General features: G+C 40.2%; 1 protein-coding gene across 1 annotated transcript in view; it reads left to right on the forward strand.

The window, feature by feature from the left end:
* The window catches only part of LOC133661298 (neuron navigator 3-like), a 396870-nt gene that overhangs the window by 347823 nt on the left and 28029 nt on the right, over window positions 1-21018 (forward strand). The window contains exon 10 of the mRNA XM_062064429.1: window positions 10161-10269. Coding sequence (XP_061920413.1) covers window positions 10161-10269 — 109 coding nt within the window. The remainder of the gene's footprint in view (window positions 1-10160; window positions 10270-21018) is intronic.

The following is a 21018-nucleotide window of genomic DNA, read 5'->3' on the forward strand; positions in this document are numbered from 1 at the left end:
CCTCAAAGTGCTACAGTGTATTAAAAAATATATATATATATATAAATATATAATAAATAAAAATAAAAACTAGAACTAGCACGCATATATGTGTTGTATTTATCCCAAAAAAAACGATACCACAGGAAGCACAGCAGGGGTGCATGTATCCCCCAATCTGTACCTTTTCTGTGCATAAATGGCATCAGGGCGACTTATTTGAGTCAGGGAGGTATCGATTTATTCCGTTTTTAATTGGAGTCCTGGTTTGCAGAGCCACGCTTCGTGGAAACAGGCTAAAAGACCTTGAGATACCTGCCACTGCAGAACTGACGTCTCTCCTATTGAAAAAGCACGCCCTCCTTTTTTTTTTACATATTATTGCATCGTTTATGAAGTTTTCACGACATGAAGTGAAATTAGCGTCGTTTATTTGTGTAAATATTGCCCGTCGGCCAGTGTGTATTACAGTGACATGCAGTACTTTGTGAGTACTCCACGGTCATCTTTTTTGTTTGTACTGCGTTTTAAAAAGCATTTGTTGGGAGCGTACCTTTGAGCAAGCGCGCCTGCGGGCAGGAGAAGTTTCTATGAATAGAAATATCGATCCGATACCAAGTAGATACAGGATCATACAATACGTCCTCATGTGTCCAGGGACGTATTTCCTGAGTTTATTTAACACAACATAAACACAACAGAACAAATACCCAGAACCGGGACGCTACACAATACACCCCCGCTACCACCAAACCTCCCCCCCCCCCACACACACACACACACCTTGTAGCATCCCGGAAGAGTTAGTGCTGCAAAGGGTTCTGGGTATTTGTTCTGTTGTGTTTATGTTGTGTTACGGTGCGGATGTTCTCCCGAAATGTGTTTGTCATTCTTGTTTGGTATGGATTCACACTGCGGCGTATATTTCTAACAGTGTTAAAGTTTTTTATTCAGCTACTCTGTGTAACCTGTATCGCTGTTGATGAAGTATGCGTTGCATTCAATTGTGTTGGCCAGCACTTGTTGGACTGTCTGAAAAGCAGACCTGGCGATTTTCGGGAGGGGCGCTAAAGTTTGGAAGACTCCCGGGAGGGTTGGCAAGTATTAGAATTAGCGGTGTATGCGGTGTTACCGCGGCAGCGTCGGTGCGCCAGCTTTAGTGTTGATTTGATTTGGCCCGCGGGCCAGAGTTTGACACCCATGTTTTAGCCCAAGCCTGGCAGAAGAAATCCAATTTGGCGTGCAGTGTGACTGATACTAAACTGATAATGTGCCTACAAATAAACCACACCATGTTATGTTTAAATGCATAATAGTTTTACATACTGCTGGGGGTCTTACCTCTGTCCTCTGCAGCCATGTTTGTTGTAGTATTTTAGGATATTCTGTCCGAGGGATTACACCGCACTCCCGTCTTCTCCTCTTTCTCATCCGCAAATGAACGCTCCAGCCTGGAAATAGCTTTTTTTTCCTCTTTTGAATGTTTGCCTTTAGGATGGAGTTCCTGTGCGCAGGTGAGCCTCGCGCACACCGTGCTCTGAACGTGGAATCGGTAGTAGAAGTAGGCAATATCAGTCTTTGTTTACAGTGGAAATCCCGGGAGAAAGTTCCGCCTTTTGTCGCACAAAAGCTAGAAAAACAATCAAAATGAGTAGTTACGATTCCAGCCTATGTAAGTCCATTTTAACCGGAGCAAAGTTTTCCTCTGAAATTCGAGGTTTTCGGATTTTCCAATTTGCCGCCGCGTGGTGCGTAATGCAGCCGATGTGAGGTCAGCGGCGGGGAACATGTGGCAGCACCTCGGCCAGTCAAAACATGACCTCAATTATGCCGCGCGCGTCTTTAGCTTCTCCCGGGTCGTCAACAAGGGCCCTGCAGAAAAATTGAGGGCAAGTGTCACATCGTGGATCATTTGTGTGGTGTTAGTCTTTCACGATTATGCCCTTGCATGACGTATTAAGTGCACCCTTATTAGACTGTTTCCTAGAATACAAAATAGGTAATTATAATAATCAACCAAAGTCATGTGTAAATAATGTCAATAACTGGATGAACCACCTGTGGCTGTGAAGTGAACACTAGTAAGGTTGTAAATACTGTATAGAGTACGCTCACCCATGTGGTTCCTGTGGATGTGAAAACAAGTTGTAATTACTTTAGTGACTGAAGCAGACAAAGTAATGTGTAAATAATGTCAATAACTAGATGAACCATCTGTGGCTGTGAAGTGAACACTAGTAAGATTGTAAATACTGTGAAGAGTAGGCTCACCCATGTGGTTCCTGTGGATGTAAACAGAAGTTGTAATTACTGTAGTGACTGACACAGACAAAGTAATGTGTAAATAATGCCAATAACTAGATGAACCATATGTGGCTGTGAAGTGAACACTAGTAAGGTTGTAAATACTGTATAGAGTACGCTCACCCATGTGGTTCCTGTGGATGTGAAAACAAGTTGTAATTACTTTAGTGACTGAAGCAGACAAAGTAATGTGTAAATAATGCCAATAACTAGATGAACCATCTGTGGCTGTGAAGTGAACACTAGTAAGGTTGTAAATACTGTGAAGAGTAGGCTCACCCATGTGGTTCCTGTGGATGTGAACAGAAGTTGTAATTACTGTAGTGACTGACACAAAGTAATGTGTAAATAATGCCAATAACTAGATGAACCATCTGTGGCTGTGAAGTGAACACTAGTAAGGTTGTAAATACTGTTAAGAGTAGGCTCACCCATGTGGTTCCTGTGGATGTAAACAGAAGTTGTAATTACTGTAGTGACTGACACAGACAAAGTAATGTGTAAATAATGCCAATAACTAGATGAACCATATGTGGCTGTGAAGTGAACACTAGTAAGGTTGTAAATACTGTGAAGAGTAGGCTCACCCATGTGGTTCCTGTGGATGTGAAAACAAGTTGTAATTACTTTAGTGACTGACACAGACAAAGTAATGTGTAAATAATGCCAATAACTGGATGAACCACCTGTGGCTGTGAAGTGAACACTAGTAAGATTGTAAATACTGTGAAGAGTAGGCTCACCCATGTGGTTCCTGTGGATGTAAAAAGAAGTTGTAATTACTGTAGTGACTGACACAGACAAAGTAATGTGTAAATAATGCCAATAACTAGATGAACCATATGTGGCTGTGAAGTGAACACTAGTAAGGTTGTAAATACTGTTAAGAGTAGGCTCACCCATGTGGTTCCTGTGGATGTAAACAGAAGTTGTAATTACTGTAGTGACTGACACAGACAAAGTAATGTGTAAATAATGCCAATAACTAGATGAACCATCTGTGGCTGTGAAGTGAACACTAGTAAGGTTGTAAATACTGTATAGAGTACGCTCACCCATGTGGTTCCTGTGGATGTGAAAACAAGTTGTAATTACTTTAGTGACTGAAGCAGACAAAGTAATGTGTAAATAATGCCAATAACTAGATGAACCACCTGGGGCTGTGAAGTGAACACTAGTAAGGTTGTAAATACTGTATAGAGTATGCTCACCCATGTGGTTCCTGTGGATGTGAAAACAAGTTGTAATTACTTTAGTGACTGAAGCAGACAAAGTAATGTGTAAATAATGTCAATAACTAGATGAACCATCTGTGGCTGTGAAGTGAACACTAGTAAGATTGTAAATACTGTGAAGAGTAGGCTCACCCATGTGGTTCCTGTGGATGTAAAAAGAAGTTGTAATTACTGTAGTGACTGACACAGACAAAGGAATGTGTAAATAATGCCAATAACTAGATGAACCATCTGTGGCTGTGAAGTGAACACTAGTAAGATTGTAAATACTGTGAAGAGTAGGCTCACCCATGTGGTTCCTGTGGATGTAAAAAGAAGTTGTAATTACTGTAGTGACTGACACAGACAAAGTAATGTGTAAATAATGCCAATAACTAGATGAACCATCTGTGGCTGTGAAGTGAACACTAGTAAGGTTGTAAATACTGTTAAGAGTAGGCTCACCCATGTGGTTCCTGTGGATGTAAACAGAAGTTGTAATTACTGTAGTGACTGACACAAAGTAATGTGTAAATAATGCCAATAACTAGATGAACCATCTGTGGCTGTGAAGTGAACACTAGTAAGGTTGTAAATACTGTATAGAGTAGGCTAACCCATGTGGTTCCTGTGGATGTGAACACAATTACTGTAGTGACTAAATAACATAGTGACTGAAACAGACATAGTAATGTGTAAATAATGTCAATAACTAGATGAACCATCTGTGGCTGTGAAGTGAACACTAGTAAGGTTGTAAATACTGTATACAGTAGGCTCACCCATGTGGTTCCTGTGGATGCGAACACAAGTTGTAATTACTGTAGTGACTAAATAACATAGTGACTGAAACAGACAAAGTAATGTGTAAATAATGTCAATAACTAGATGAACCATCTGTGGCTGTGAAGTGAACACTAGTAAGATTGTAAATACTGTTAAGAGTAGGCTCACCCATGTGGTTCCTGTGGATGTAAACAGAAGTTGTAATTACTGTAGTGACTGACACAGACAAAGTAATGTGTAAATAATGTCAATAACTAGATGAACCATATGTGGCTGTGAAGTGAACACTAGTAAGGTTGTAAATACTGTATAGAGTAGGCTAACCCATGTGGTTCCTGTGGATGTAAACATAAGTTGTAATTACTGTAGTGACTGACACAAAGTAATGTGTAAATAATGCCAATAACTAGATGAACCATCTGTGGCTGTGAAGTGAACACTAGTAAGGTTGTAAATACTGTATAGAGTAGGCTAACCCATGTGGTTCCTGTGGATGTAAACATAAGTTATAATTACTGTAGTGACTGACACAGACAAAGTAATGTGTAAATAATGCCAATAACTAGATGAACCATCTGTGGCTGTGAAGTGAACACTAGTGAGGTTGTAAATACTGTTAAGAGTAGGCTAACCCATGTGGTTCCTGTGGATGTAAACAGAAGTTGTAATTACTGTAGTGACTGACACAGACAAAGTAATGTGTAAATAATGCCAATAACTAGATGAACCATCTGTGGCTGTGAAGTGAACACTAGTAAGGTTGTAAATACTGTTAAGAGTAGGCTCACCCATGTGGTTCCTGTGGATGTAAACAGAAGTTGTAATTACTGTAGTGACTGACACAAAGTAATGTGTAAATAATGCCAATAACTAGATGAACCATCTGTGGCTGTGAAGTGAACACTAGTAAGGTTGTAAATACTGTTAAGAGTAGGCTCACCCATGTGGTTCCTGTGGATGTAAACAGAAGTTGTAATTACTGTAGTGACTGACACAGACAACGTAATGTGTAAATAATGCCAATAACAAGATGAACCATCTGTGGCTGTGAAGTGAACACTAGTAAGATTGTAAATACTGTGAAGAGTAGGCTCACCCATGTGGTTCCTGTGGATGTAAAAAGAAGTTGTAATTACTGTAGTGACTGACACAGACAAAGTAATGTGTAAATAATGCCAATAACTAGATGAACCATCTGTGGCTGTGAAGTGAACACTAGTAAGGTTGTAAATACTGTATAGAGTAGGCTAACCCATGTGGTTCCTGTGGATGTAAACAGAAGTTGTAATTACTGTAGTGACTGACACAAAGTAATGTGTAAATAATGCCAATAACTAGATGAACCATCTGTGGCTGTGAAGTGAACACTAGTAAGGTTGTAAATACTGTATAGAGTAGGCTAACCCATGTGGTTCCTGTGGATGTGAACACAATTACTGTAGTGACTAAATAACATAGTGACTGAAACAGACATAGTAATGTGTAAATAATGTCAATAACTAGATGAACCATCTGTGGCTGTGAAGTGAACACTAGTAAGGTTGTAAATACTGTATACAGTAGGCTCACCCATGTGGTTCCTGTGGTGATTAAATAACACATTGACTGAAACAGATTTATTTGGATGAATGGGCTATGTATTTATGTCAACTCTGTTGATCATTTTTCAATTCTTTAAATATTAAAACATCTCTATAAGGTGTTTGTTGTTTTTGCACATTTTTGCATGTTCATTGTCCCAGACCCCCTTCTTATTTTCAGTCCTTTTCATTATATTCAAATCACATGCCTGATTATTTTTATTATATTTCTATACCAAACCAAAACATAACACAAACGGTTTTAGGTGCACCCTTACTAGACCGTTTCCTAGAACACAAAATAGGTTCACTGCAGTGTACTGTTGTGTCGCATCCATTTAGGACATTAGGCATTCCAGCATCTGATAGGTGCTGTCAGTGCCACCGCAGCAGCCGCTCCTCATCACACTTGGTGAAGCGTGCGACTCAAACAGCGTGTATCGCCACGCATCATGTACCGAAACAAGCGATTGTTTTGGTGCTGGCAGTGTGTTCAGATCACTCATGATTTTCATGTGCGGGGGAAATGCCAGGAGGAGAATGCAGAGCCGTTTACCTGGAGCTGGGCGATAAGGCTAAAAACTGTTTCACATGGGGTTTTTTTTTCCCATCGGTCGATATCAATAATTATTGATATTTTTTTATGACAATGAAATTGCGTGTGAATACCCTATGTGCGCAAAAGGCCACTACATGGGAATGCTTGGTATCCAGGGTGAGTGGAGTGTGTGGATGTTGGAACGCTTCCAATTGGTTGAGAAATGTGGAATATGAAGAGGTTTGTATATTGGACATTCATTTTAAATGGGAGGGGGGGGGGGGATTCCTGGTAATTCTGGGTAATCAGGGAATTTTATAAACCGGGAAACATGCAGGCTTGAATGTCCAAGGTTAGTTGAGTGTGTGGATGTTGGAACATTTCAAATCGGATGAGAAATGTGGGATACGGCATAGATTGTATATTTCCCATTCATTGTCAATGGAGAAAAAATTCTGGGAAATTCCAGGAAAAGCAAGAATTTTGGGAAAGGGAAATCATGTTTTGCGTTCGATATATTGGAAGAGTAGTTTGTGTGGATGGTTGAAAGGTCCGAATCAGGTAAAAAAAAAAAATGCAGCAACATTTTGGGAATTTAGAGCATTGTAGAACTACAAATATGTGCATTCATTTGAATGGGAATTTCCTGGAAATTTGGGAATTTTTGAAAGTAAACGCTTAGAATCGGTTGATAAATGTGGGATATGGAGAGGTTTCTATATTGGACATTCATTTTAAATGGGGGGAGGAATTCCTGGTAATTCTGGGTAATCAGGGAATTTTGTAAACCGGGAAACATGCAAGCTTGAATGTTCAGGGTGAGTTGAGTGTGTGGATGTTGGAACATTTCAAATCGGATGAGAAATGTGGGATACGGCATAGATTGTATATTTCCCATTCATTGTCAATGGAGAAAAAATTCTGGGAAATTCCAGGAAAAGCAAGAATTTTGGGAAAGGGAAATCATGTTTTACGTTCGATATATTGGAAGAGTAGTTTGTGTGGATGGTTGAAAGGTCCGAATCAGGTTAAAAAAAAAATGCAGCAACATTTTGGGAATTTAGAGCATTGTAGAACTACAAATATGTGCATTCATTTGAATGGGAATTTCCTGGAAATTTGGGAATTTTTGAAAGTAAACGCTTCGAATCGGTTGATAAATGTGGGATATGGAGAGGTTTCTATATTGGACATTCATTTTAAATGGGGGGAGGAATTCCTGGTAATTCTGGGTAATCAGGGAATTTTGTAAACCGGGAAACATGCAAGCTTGAATGTTCAGGGTGAGTGGAGTGTGTGGATGTTGGAACGGTTGAAATCGGATGAGAAATGTGGGATACGACATAGATTGTATATTTCCCATTCATTGTCAATGGAGAGAAAATTCCGTGAAATTCCGGGAAAACCAAGAATTTTGGGAAAGGGAAAACATGTTTTGCGTTCGATATATTGGAAGAGTAGTTTGTGTGGATGGTTGAAAGGTCCGAATCAGGTAAAAAAAAAAAATGCAGCAACATTTTGGGAATTTAGAGCATTGTAGAACTACAAATATGTGCATTCATTTGAATGGGAATTTCCTGGAAATTTGGGAATTTTTGAAAGTAAACGCTTCGAATCGGTTGATAAATGTGGGATATGGAGAGGTTTCTATATTGGACATTCATTTTAAATGGGGGGAGGAATTCCTGGTAATTCTGGGTAATCAGGGAATTTTCTAAACCGGGAAACATGCAAGCTTGAATGTTCAGGGTGAGTGGAGTGTGTGGATGTTGGAACGGTTGAAATCGGATGAGAAATGTGGGATACGACATAGATTGTATATTTCCCATTCATTGTCAATGGAGAGAAAATTCCGTGAAATTCCAGGAAAACCAAGAATTTTGGGAAAGGGAAAACATGTTTTGCGTTCGATATAGTGGAAGAGTAGTGTGTGTGGATGGTTGAAAGGTCCGAATCAGGTTGAAAAAGTTCAGTGTAAAAAGTGTAACCATACAAAATGAGCTGCACAGCTGGCTAAAAATGTTAACATTAAAATGCTATTAATTAGCATATGTGCTAACGTTAACAAACTAACAGTTAGCATGTTCCACAGAAAAAGTTTTATGACACTAAGGTGTATGGCTGCGGAAGTAGAGAAAAAAAATGTATCCTTAGCGGAAAATGTTAGCATGCCATTTTTAGCAGGCTAGCATGCAAAAGGTGGCATGCTAAAAGTTTTAAATGTCACATACCAAGTTATATGACGCTGGGGTAAACGGGTAAAAAACTAGCTGAAAAAGTTAGCATGTTATTTTAGCATGCTAACAAGCTAACATTAGCATGCTAATAGTTAGCTTGTGTCACATACCAAGTTATATGACTAAGTTTTATGGCTGCGGAAGTAGAGAAAAAAGTGTGTAATTAGCGGAAAATGTTAGCATTTCATTTTTAGCAGGCTAGCATGCTAACGGTGGCATGCTAAAAGTCAACAAGTATCACATACCAAGTTATATGACTGTAAGGCTGTGGAATTAGAGAAAAAAAAGTGTGAATCTAGCTCAAACAGTTAGCATGACATTTTTAGCATGCTAACGTTAGCATGCAAAAAGTCAACAAGTGTCACATACCAAGTTATATGACTGCGAGGTAAACGGTTGCAAAACTGGCTAAAAAAGATAGCATGCTAATGTTAGCATGCTAAAAATCAACATTTGTCACAGACCAAGTTATATGACTGTGGGGTAAACGGTTGCAAAGCTAGCTGAATACGTTAGCATGTGTCACATACCAAGTTATATGACTGTAAGGCTGTGGAATTAGAGAAGAAAAAAAAAGTGTGAATCTAGCTCAAACAGTTAGCATGACATTTTTAGCATGCTAATGTTAACATGAGATGCTAACATTTCATATAATTATACACTTTTTTTCTCTACTTCCGATGCCATACACCTTACAGCCATACAACTTGGTATGTGACACATGCTAATTGCTAGCATGCTAATGTTAGCTTGCTAGCATGCTAAAATTAACAAGCTAACTTTTTCAGCTAGTTTTTTTTAACCTTTTCCCCCAGTGTCATATAACTTGGTATGTAATACGCTAGTCTTTTTTTTTTGTTTTCACACTCACTGTTTGATACTTGTACTCGCCAACTCTTTGTGCTTATGCACAACACACACACTCCTCCAACTCTTTGTGCTTATGCACAACACACACACTCCTCCAACTCTTTGTGCTCATGCACAACACACACACTCCTCCAACTCTTTGTGCTTATGCACAACACACACACTCCTCCAACTCTTTGTGCTCATGCACAACACACACACTCCTCCAACTCTTTGTGCTTATGCACAACACACACACTCCTCCAACTCTTTGTGCTCATGCACAACACACACACACACTCCTCCAACTCTTTGTGCTTATGCACAACACACACACTCCTCCAACTCTTTGTGCTTATGCACAACACACACACTCCTCCAACTCTTTGTGCTTATGCACAACACACACACTCCTCCAACTCTTTGTGCTTATGCACAACACACTTGCTTTGGTAGGCACACGGTGTCATGGCAACACATTTCCTGCTTGAGACCTTTTGTCAGTGGCATCAGTGGTAGCAAAAGGCTGCCTGATGACTTTGGATGACCATTTATTATTTCCTCGGCCCGTGGGGACACACGTGATGAAACGCTGTGTCGGATGTTCTTGTCTCTCGGGGAGGGGTGAGGATGCCTGCGCGGGTTTTCGACTAAACGGAATGTGTGTCTGCAGGAGAGGACCCCGAGACCAGACGGATGAGGACGGTTAAGAACATCGCTGACCTGCGGCAGAACCTGGAAGAAACCATGTCCAGTCTCCGGGGGACACAGATCAGCCACAGGTATGCTGCAGGGGCTTGGCCTCGGTTCTGTTCCTATTTTATTGGTCCTTTTTATTTCTTTTTTGACAAAACCTACCCCGATAATATTGTAGTGACTAAATAACATAGTCACTGAAACAGACAAAGTAATGTGTAAATAGTGCCAATGACTAGATGAACCATCTGTGGCTGTGAAGTGAACACTAGTAAGGTTGTAAATACTGTATAGAGTAAGCTCACCCATGTGGTTCCTGTGGATGCGAAAACAAGTTGTAATTACTGTAGGGACTAAATAATATAGTGACTGAAAGGAGTAGGCTCACCCATGTGGTTCCTGTGGATGTGAACTAGGGCGGGGCGATATGGCCTTTTATTAATATCTCGATATTTTTAGGCCATGTCACGATACACGATATATATCTCGATATTTTGCCTTAGCCTTGAATGAACACTTGATGCATATAATCACAGCAGTATGATGATTCTATGTGTCTACATTAAAACATTCTTCTTCATACTGCATTAATATATGCTCATTTTAAACTTTCATGCAGAGAGGGAAACCACAACTAAAAGTGTATTTATTAAACAGTTATTAAGCAGTGGCACAAGCATTCATGTCACTTCAAAACAGGAAGTGCAAGATTGTCAGAGACATTTTAAAACAAGCTATTAGTGCACTTTTGTGCATGATGTCACTAAGATGACATATCAAAACAACACTAAATTAAAGTGCACTTTTTGTACAGAACTCAACTACAATAGTTTAAAACAAAGTGCACTTTTGTGCATGATGTCACACAAGATATTTCAATAAGTGTCAAATAAAAATGAGCTGCATAATAGGAAGTCAAATAGTGTATGTCCTTCGCTATGTGGTAGGTTCCTGCGGACGTTATCTCCTTCTGTTGTGGACTATTTTCTTCCATACGGTGTTGAAGTGGAAATGGTTACTTGGGCATTTTGTGGGTGTGGCACCGAACGGAGATGTTGACATGCGGAGTTTCAAGCACTTTTCATTCTCTAGTGGGTGACTTTTCAAATGATGCTACAAATAGTAGTAAAGTGCATTAAAATAAAATAAAATAAAATAAAAAATAAAATAAAATAAAAAAATAATAATTAAAAAATAAAAATAAAAACTACAACGGCCTAATAGCTAGAACTAGCACGCATATATCTAAAAAAAAAAAAAAAGCATCCACAGTCTGTGGTGTCCTCAGGTGGTCAGGGAGAGCGTTCCACAGACTGGGAGCGGCGGAGCAGAAAGCCCGGTCTCCCATTGTTCGTAGCTTTGTCCTCGGAGGTTGGAGGAGGTTAGCCTGTCCTGAGCGGAGGTGTTGTGTGGAGGATTTGGGGGTGAGCAGTTCTTTGAGGTAAAGGGGGGCATTTCCATGGAGGCACGGGTGAGTTAGTAGGGACATTTTGTATTCCATACTGAGTGGAACAGGAAGCCAGTGAAGGGATTTGAGAACTGGTGTGATGTGGTCGTATTTCCGCACTCTCATCAGGATCCGAGCAGCATTATTTTGTAAGTACTGCAGCAATTTCATGCTGGGAATCACAAATGGCTATTCAGATAAAGGAAGTTAGTAGAATCAACACTGTTTGTACTCTTTATGATTTTTGCATGATTTTTGCATTCGGAGCAGTTAGAAGTGGAGAGGGAGTCGAAGAGACAGAAATTGGCAGTAAAATCCGAGGCGGAATCCACTAAAGCGGAAACAAAAAGGAAAATGCAAGCTGCGCAAATAAAGCAACACAAAAGGTCAACACACATGGTCACACACACGACACAACCTGCCCACTGAACTTTGTGGGTATTATGAAAAAAAACGTTCAAGCACCGCATATGATTCAAAATGACACCCATTTAAATCCAGTGCAATGCATGATGGGAAATATGCAAAACACTCCCCACACTTATACAATTTTAGCTGCTTGATATTTCTGATAATCATTAATTATATATCCAGTATATTAATTTAATATTTACATATATATATAAAAATGTACACATGTATATGTACATATGTGTATGTATATATGTATATGTACATAGATATGTATATATGTACATATATATGTATATATGTATATGTACATGTGCATATGTATATATGTATATGTACATGTGCATATGTATATATAAGTATGTATATGTGTATATTTGTATACATGTGTATATACTGTATATATGTGTGTGTGCGTGCGTGCGTGTGTGCGTATATATGTATATGTATGTATGTATGTATATACAAATGCAGCTGAGATAGGCTCCAGCGACCCCGAAAGGAACAAGCGGTACAAAATGGATGGATGGATGGATGGATATATGTATGTGTATATATATATATATATATATATATATATATATATATATATATATATATATATATATATATATATATATATATATATATATATGTATATGTATATATATATATATATATATATATATATATATATATATATATATATATATATATATATGTATGCATAGCTCGGTTGGTAGAGTGGCCGTGCCAGCAACTTGAAGGTTCCAGGTTCGATTCCAGCTTCCGCCATCCTAGTCACTGCCGTTGTGTCCTTGGGCAAGACACTTTACCCACCTGCTCCCAGTGCCACCCACACTGGTTTAAATGTAACTTAGATATTGGGTTTCACTATGTAAAGCGCTTTGAGTCACTAGAGAAAGGCGCTATATAAATATAATTCACTCACACTCACACACATATATATATATATATATATATATATATATATATATATATATATATATATATATATATATATATATATATATATACATACAAACATATATACACTACTGTTCAAAAGTTTGGGGTCACATTGAAATGTCCTTATTTTTGAAGGAAAAGCACTGTACTTTTCAATCAAGATAACTTTAAACTAGTCTTAACTTTAAAGAAATACACTCTATACATTGCTAATGTGGTAAATGACTATTCTAGCTGCAAATGTCTGGTTTTTGGTGCAATATCTACATAGGTGTATAGAGGCCCATTTCCAGCAACTATCACTCCTGTGTTCTAATGGTACAATGTGTTTGCTCATTGGCTCAGAAGGCTAATTGATGATTAGAAAACCCTTGTGCAATCATGTTCACACATCTGAAAACCGTTTAGCTCGTTACAGAAGCTACAAAACTGACCTTCCTTTGAGCAGATTGAGTTTCTGGAGCATCACATTTGTGGGGTCAATTAAACGCTCAAAATGGCCAGAAAAAGATAACTTTCATCTGAAACTCGACAGTCTATTCTTGTTCTTAGAAACGAAGGCTATTCCACAAAATTGTTTGGGTGACCCCAAACTTTTGAACGATAGTGTAAATATATATATATATATATATATATATATATATATATATATATATATATATATATATATATATATATATATATATATATATATATATATATATATATATATATATATATATGAATCCATATATACATAAATATGTATACATATATACATAATATATGTATACATATATACATAAATATGTATACATATGTATACATATATACATAAATATGTATATGTATGCTGTGGAAACTTGTTTCATGAACGTTTCTCAAGTAGGAGCTTTTGTTTGTTTTATTTCCAGCCTGCTCCTGCGATCGTTCTATTTCTACTTCTCCTTGAACAGTGTGCGCTGCCCAACTATTGCGGCAGGGGTGCCAAGTTTGAAGGCGTCCAAGCTGACACCGCCCCCCTACCTGGCTGGCTCGGCCAATCACAGCCGGGCACTGACGCAGAAATTCATCAGAGAATGCTGCCAGTGGATATTTTAGGACAGCGGAACCTTGTTTTGGCACAGGAATGTTTAACGGTGATGAAAAGTACGGGACAATAGTTGCACTCTCACTTCGGAGCGCAAACCTTTTTTTTATTTGAAAAAAAAAAAAGAAGCACAAACCTGTCCTAAATGTCCTATTATTAAGATTCCAGATGGTTTAGGCCACAACATTAGGTACCCTCCAAAGAGATGTTTTATCCAACATTCCCTGGTAATGTGGGTGTGTATCCACCTGAGAACCAGTGTCCTCTGCAGTGGACATTCGTCTTTAGTCACAGCGTCCACAAGAAGAACAGCCGAGAAGCACAAACCTGTCCTAAATGTCCTATTATTAAGATTCCAGATGGTTTAGGCCACAACATTAGGTACCCTCCAAAGAGATGTTTTATCCAACATTCCCTGGTAATGTGGGTGTGTATCCACCTGAGAACCAGTGTCCTCTGCAGTGGACATTCGTCTTTAGTCACAGCGTCCACAAGAAGAACAGCCGAGAAGCACAAACCTGTCCTAAATGTCCTATTATTAAGATTCCAGATGGTTTAGGCCACAACATTAGGTACCCTCCAAAGAGATGTTTTATCCAACATTCCCTGGTAATGTGGGTGTGTATCCACCTGAGAACCAGTGTCCTCTGCAGTGGACATTCGTCTTTAGTCACAACGTCCACAAGAAGAACAGCCGAGAAGCACAAACCTGTCCTAAATGTCCTATTATTAAGATTCCAGATGGTTTAGGCCACAACATTAGGTACCCTCCAAAGAGATGTTTTATCCAACATTCCCTGGTAATGTGGGTGTGTATCCACCTGAGAACCAGTGTCCTCTGCAGTGGACATTCGTCTTTAGTCACAACGTCCACAAGAAGAACAGCCGAGAAGCACAAACCTGTCCTAAATGTCCTATTATTAAGATTCCAGATGGTTTAGGCCACAACATTAGGTACCCTCCAAAGAGATGTTTTATCCAACATTCCCTGGTAATGTGGGTGTGTATCCACCTGAGAACCAGTGTCCTCTGCAGTGGACATTCGTCTTTAGTCACAACGTCCACAAGAAGAACAGCCGAGAAGCACAAACCTGTCCTAAATGTCCTATTATTAAGATTCCAGATGGTTTAGGCCACAACATTAGGTACCCTCCAAAGAGATGTTTTATCCAACATTCCCTGGTAATGTGGGTGTGTATCCACCTGAGAACCAGTGTCCTCTACAGTGGACATTCGTCTTTAGTCACAACGTCCACAAGAAGAACAGCCGAGAAGCACAAACCTGTCCTAAATGTCCTATTATTAAGATTCCAGATGGTTTAGGCCACAACATTAGGTACCCTCCAAAGAGATGTTTTATCCAACATTCCCTGGTAATGTGGGTGTGTATCCACCTGAGAACCAGTGTCCTCTGCAGTGGACATTCGTCTTTAGTCACAACGTCCACAAGAAGAACAGCCGAGAAGCACAAACCTGTCCTAAATGTCCTATTATTAAGATTCCAGATGGTTTAGGCCACAACATTAGGTACCCTCCAAAGAGATGTTTTATCCAACATTCCCTGGTAATGTGGGTGTGTATCCACCTGAGAACCAGTGTCCTCTGCAGTGGACATTCGTCTTTAGTCACAACGTCCACAAGAAGAACAGCCGAGAAGCACAAACCTGTCCTAAATGTCCTATTATTAAGATTCCAGATGGTTTAGGCCACAACATTAGGTACCCTCCAAAGAGATGTTTTATCCAACATTCCCTGGTAATGTGGGTGTGTATCCACCTGAGAACCAGTGTCCTCTGCAGTGGACATTCGTCTTTAGTCACAGCGTCCACAAGAAGAACAGCCGAGAAGCACAAACCTGTCCTAAATGTCCTATTATTAAGATTCCAGATGGTTTAGGCCACAACATTAGGTACCATCCAAAGAGATGTTTTATCCAACATTCGCTGGTAATGTGGGTGTGTATCCACCTGAGAACCAGTGTCCTCTGCAGTGGACATTCGTCTTTAGTCACAACGTCCACAAGAAGAACAGCCGAGAAGCACAAACCTGTCCTAAATGTCCTATTATTAAGATTCCAGATGGTTTAGGCCACAACATTAGGTACCATCCAAAGAGATGTTTTATCCAACATTCCCTGGTAATGTGGGTGTGTATCCACCTGAGAACCAGTGTCCTCTGCAGTGGACATTCGTCTTTAGTCACAACGTCCACAAGAAGAACAGCCGAGAAGCACAAACCTGTCCTAAATGTCCTATTATTAAGATTCCAGATGGTTTAGGCCACAACATTAGGTACCCTCCAAAGAGATGTTTTATCCAACATTCCCTGGTAATGTGGGTGTGTATCCACCTGAGAACCAGTGTCCTCTGCAGTGGACATTCGTCTTTAGTCACAGCGTCCACAAGAAGAACAGCCGAGAAGCACAAACCTGTCCTAAATGTCCTATTATTAAGATTCCAGATGGTTTAGGCCACAACATTAGGTACCCTCCAAAGAGATGTTTTATCCAACATTCCCTGGTAATGTGGGTGTGTATCCACCTGAGAACCAGTGTCCTCTACAGTGGACATTCGTCTTTAGTCACAACGTCCACAAGAAGAACAGCCGAGAAGCACAAACCTGTCCTAAATGTCCTATTATTAAGATTCCAGATGGTTTAGGCCACAACATTAAGTACCATCCAAAGAGATGTTTTATCCAACATTCCCTGGTAATGTGGGTGTGTATCCACCTGAGAACCAGTGTCCTCTGCAGTGGACATTCGTCTTTAGTCACAGCGTCCACAAGAAGAACAGCCGAGAAGCACAAACCTGTCCTAAATGTCCTATTATTAAGATTCCAGATGGTTTAGGCCACAACATTAGGTACCCTCCAAAGAGATGTTTTATCCAACATTCCCTGGTAATGTGGGTGTGTATCCACCTGAGAACCAGTGTCCTCTGCAGTGGACATTCGTCTTTAGTCACAACGTCCACAAGAAGAACAGCCGAGAAGCACAAACCTGTCCTAAATGTCCTATTATTAAGATTCCAGATGGTTTAGGCCACAACATTAGGTACCCTCCAAGGAGATGTTTTATCCAACATTCCCTGGTAATGTGGGTGTGTATCCACCTGAGAACCAGTGTCCTCTGCAGTGGACATTCGTCTTTAGTCACAACGTCCACAAGAAGAACAGCCGAGAAGCACAAACCTGTCCTAAATGTCCTATTATTAAGATTCCAGATGGTTTAGGCCACAACATTAGGTACCCTCCAAAGAGATGTTTTATCCAACATTCCCTGGTAATGTGGGTGTGTATCCACCTGAGAACCAGTGTCCTCTGCAGTGGACATTCGTCTTTAGTCACAACGTCCACAAGAAGAACAGCCGAGAAGCACAAACCTGTCCTAAATGTCCTATTATTAAGATTCCAGATGGTTTAGGCCACAACATTAGGTACCCTCCAAAGAGATGTTTTATCCAACATTCCCTGGTAATGTGGGTGTGTATCCACCTGAGAACCAGTGTCCTCTACAGTGGACATTCGTCTTTAGTCACAACGTCCACAAGAAGAACAGCCGAGAAGCACAAACCTGTCCTAAATGTCCTATTATTAAGATTCCAGATGGTTTAGGCCACAACATTAGGTACCATCCAAAGAGATGTTTTATCCAACATTCCCTGGTAATGTGGGTGTGTAGCCACCTGAGAACCAGTGTCCTCTGCAGTGGACATTCGTCTTTAGTCACAACGTCCACAAGAAGAACAGCCGAGAAGCACAAACCTGTCCTAAATGTCCTATTATTAAGATTCCAGATGGTTTAGGCCACAACATTAGGTACCCTCCAAAGAGATGTTTTATCCAACATTCCCTGGTAATGTGGGTGTGTATCCACCTGAGAACCAGTGTCCTCTGCAGTGGACATTCGTCTTTAGTCACAGCGTCCACAAGAAGAACAGCCGAGAAGCACAAACCTGTCCTAAATGTCCTATTATTAAGATTCCAGATGGTTTAGGCCACAACATTAGGTACCCTCCAAAGAGATGTTTTATCCAACATTCCCTGGTAATGTGGGTGTGTATCCACCTGAGAACCAGTGTCCTCTACAGTGGACATTCGTCTTTAGTCACAACGTCCACAAGAAGAACAGCCGAGAAGCACAAACCTGTCCTAAATGTCCTATTATTAAGATTCCAGATGGTTTAGGCCACAACATTAGGTACCCTCCAAAGAGATGTTTTATCCAACATTCCCTGGTAATGTGGGTGTGTATCCACCTGAGAACCAGTGTCCTCTGCAGTGGACATTCGTCTTTAGTCACAGCGTCCACAAGAAGAACAGCCGAGAAGCACAAACCTGTCCTAAATGTCCTATTATTAAGATTCCAGATGGTTTAGGCCACAACATTAGGTACCCTCCAAAGAGATGTTTTATCCAACATTCCCTGGTAATGTGGGTGTGTATCCACCTGAGAACCAGTGTCCTCTGCAGTGGACATTCGTCTTTAGTCACAACGTCCACAAGAAGAACAGCCGAGAAGCACAAACCTGTCCTAAATGTCCTATTATTAAGATTCCAGATGGTTTAGGCCACAACATTAGGTACCCTCCAAAGAGATGTTTTATCCAACATTCCCTGGTAATGTGGGTGTGTATCCACCTGAGAACCAGTGTCCTCTGCAGTGGACATTCGTCTTTAGTCACAACGTCCACAAGAAGAACAGCCGAGAAGCACAAACCTGTCCTAAATGTCCTAGAATTAGGATTCCAGGTGCTTCAGGCCACAACATTAGGTACATAGGGTACATAAACACCCTCTGGTTCTCAGGAGACATGCTAATGAGCGCCTCCCTTAAGTCCTCCTGCAAATATTTGGCGGGTTAAATGTCAGGCAGTTTATAAATCTCAGCAGTAATATTCTCACATGGAACGTTCCGAAGCCAGCACACACATTTGGAAGGATGCAGTGACATCACCACTGAAGGAAGAACAATGGAGGCTGAGCCTTTCACTGCCTTGCTCGACATGTTGAGGAGCCCAAAGTACACTGGCACCTCCGTTTACAGACTGCATTAATGTCGCTAATAAGTATGGAATAGTGTTGTCCCGATACCAATATTTTAGTACCGGTATCAAAATGTATTTTGATACTTTTCGGTACTTTTCTAAATAAAAAAAATGGCATTATTGTTAAGTTAAAGGCTTACTGAAATTATTTTTTTTATTTAAACGGGGATAGCAGATCTATTCTATGTGTCATACTTGATCATTTCGCGATATTGCCATATTTTTGCTGAAAGGATTTAGTATAGAACAACGACGATAAAGATTGCAACTTTTGGTATCTGATAAAAAAAAGGCTTGCCCCTACCGGAAGTAGCGTGACGTAGTCAGTTGAACATATACGCAAAGTTCCCTATTGTTTACAATGATGGCCGCATGAAGTGAGAGAGATTCGGACCGAGAAAGCGACAATTTCCCCATTAATTTGAGCGAGGATGAAAGATTTGTGGATGAGTAAAGTGCAAGTGAAGGACTAGTGGGGAGTTGAAGCTATTCAGATAGGGAAGATGCTGTGAGAGCCGGGGGTGACCTGATATTCAGCTGGGAATGACTACAACAGTAAATAAACACAAGACATATATATACTCTATTAGCCACAACACAACCAGGCTTATATTTAATATGCCACAAATTAATCCTGCATAAAAACACCTGCGTGTTTGTTATGCTAGCTCCTAGCTCCTCTGCTAGCTCCTAGCTCCATAGAACACGCCAATACAATTCAAACACCTGATCAACACACACAATCACTCAGCCCAAAAGACCGTTCACCTAACCCAAGGTTCATAAAGCTTATATATTTTAAAAAAGTTACGTACACACGCAAAAAAAAGTTGCGCACATACGGTCAAGCGATCAAATGTTTAGAAGCCAAAGCTGCATACTCACAGTAGCACGTCTGCGTCTTTGTCATCCAAATCAAAGTAATCCTGGTAAGAGTCTGTGTTGTCCCAGTTCTCTACAGGCGTCTGTGTATCGAAGTCAAAAGTCCTCCTGGTTAGAGTCTCTGTTATCCGAGTTCTTCCATCTTGACTGCATCTTTCGGGAATGTAAACAAAGAAGCGCCGGCTGTGTACTGTTGTTGCTGACTACGTTCGAAAAATACGTCCATTTCGCACCGACAACTTTCTTCTTTGCTTGCTCAGCTTCCTTCTCCATAATGCAATGAACATAATTGCAACAGATTCACGAACACAGATGTCCAGAATACTGTGGAATTATGAAATGAAAACAGAGCTTTTTCGTATTGGCTTCAATGTGGAAGGCATACCCGTGTTCCCCGGTCTACGTCACGCGCATACGTCATCCTCAGAGGCGTTTCGAACCGGAAGTTTAGCGGCAAATTTAAAATGTCACTTTATAAGTTAACCCGGCCGTATTGGCATGTGTTATAATGTTAAGATTTCATCATTGATATATAAACTATCAGACTGCGTGGTCGGTAGTAGTGGCTTTCAGTAGGCCTTTAAAGTACCAATGATTGTTGCACACACACACTAGGTGTGTTGAAATGTGTCCTCTGCATTTGACCCATCCCCTTGTTCACCCCCTGGGAGGTGAGGGGAGCAGTGAGCAGCAGCGGTGGGCTGTGCCCGGGAATCATTTTTGGTGATTTAACCCCCAATTCCAACCCTTGATGCTGAGTGCCAAGCAGGGTGGCAGGCTCCCATTTTTTTTAGTCTTTGTTATGTTTCGGACGGGGTTTGAACTCACAACCTACCCATCTCAGGGCGGACACTCTAACCAGTGTCTTTATTTGAACAACAAATCTTAGGGTACATGAAACATATGTTTATTATTGTAATTTAGTCCTTAAATAAAATAGTGAACATACTAGACAACTTGTTTTTTAGTAGTAAGTAAACAAACAAAGACTCCTAATTAGTCTGCTGACGTATGCAGTAACATATTGTGT

This window comes from Entelurus aequoreus, linkage group LG12 (assembly GCF_033978785.1).
Source record: "Entelurus aequoreus isolate RoL-2023_Sb linkage group LG12, RoL_Eaeq_v1.1, whole genome shotgun sequence".
Lineage (NCBI taxonomy): Eukaryota > Metazoa > Chordata > Actinopteri > Syngnathiformes > Syngnathidae > Entelurus > Entelurus aequoreus.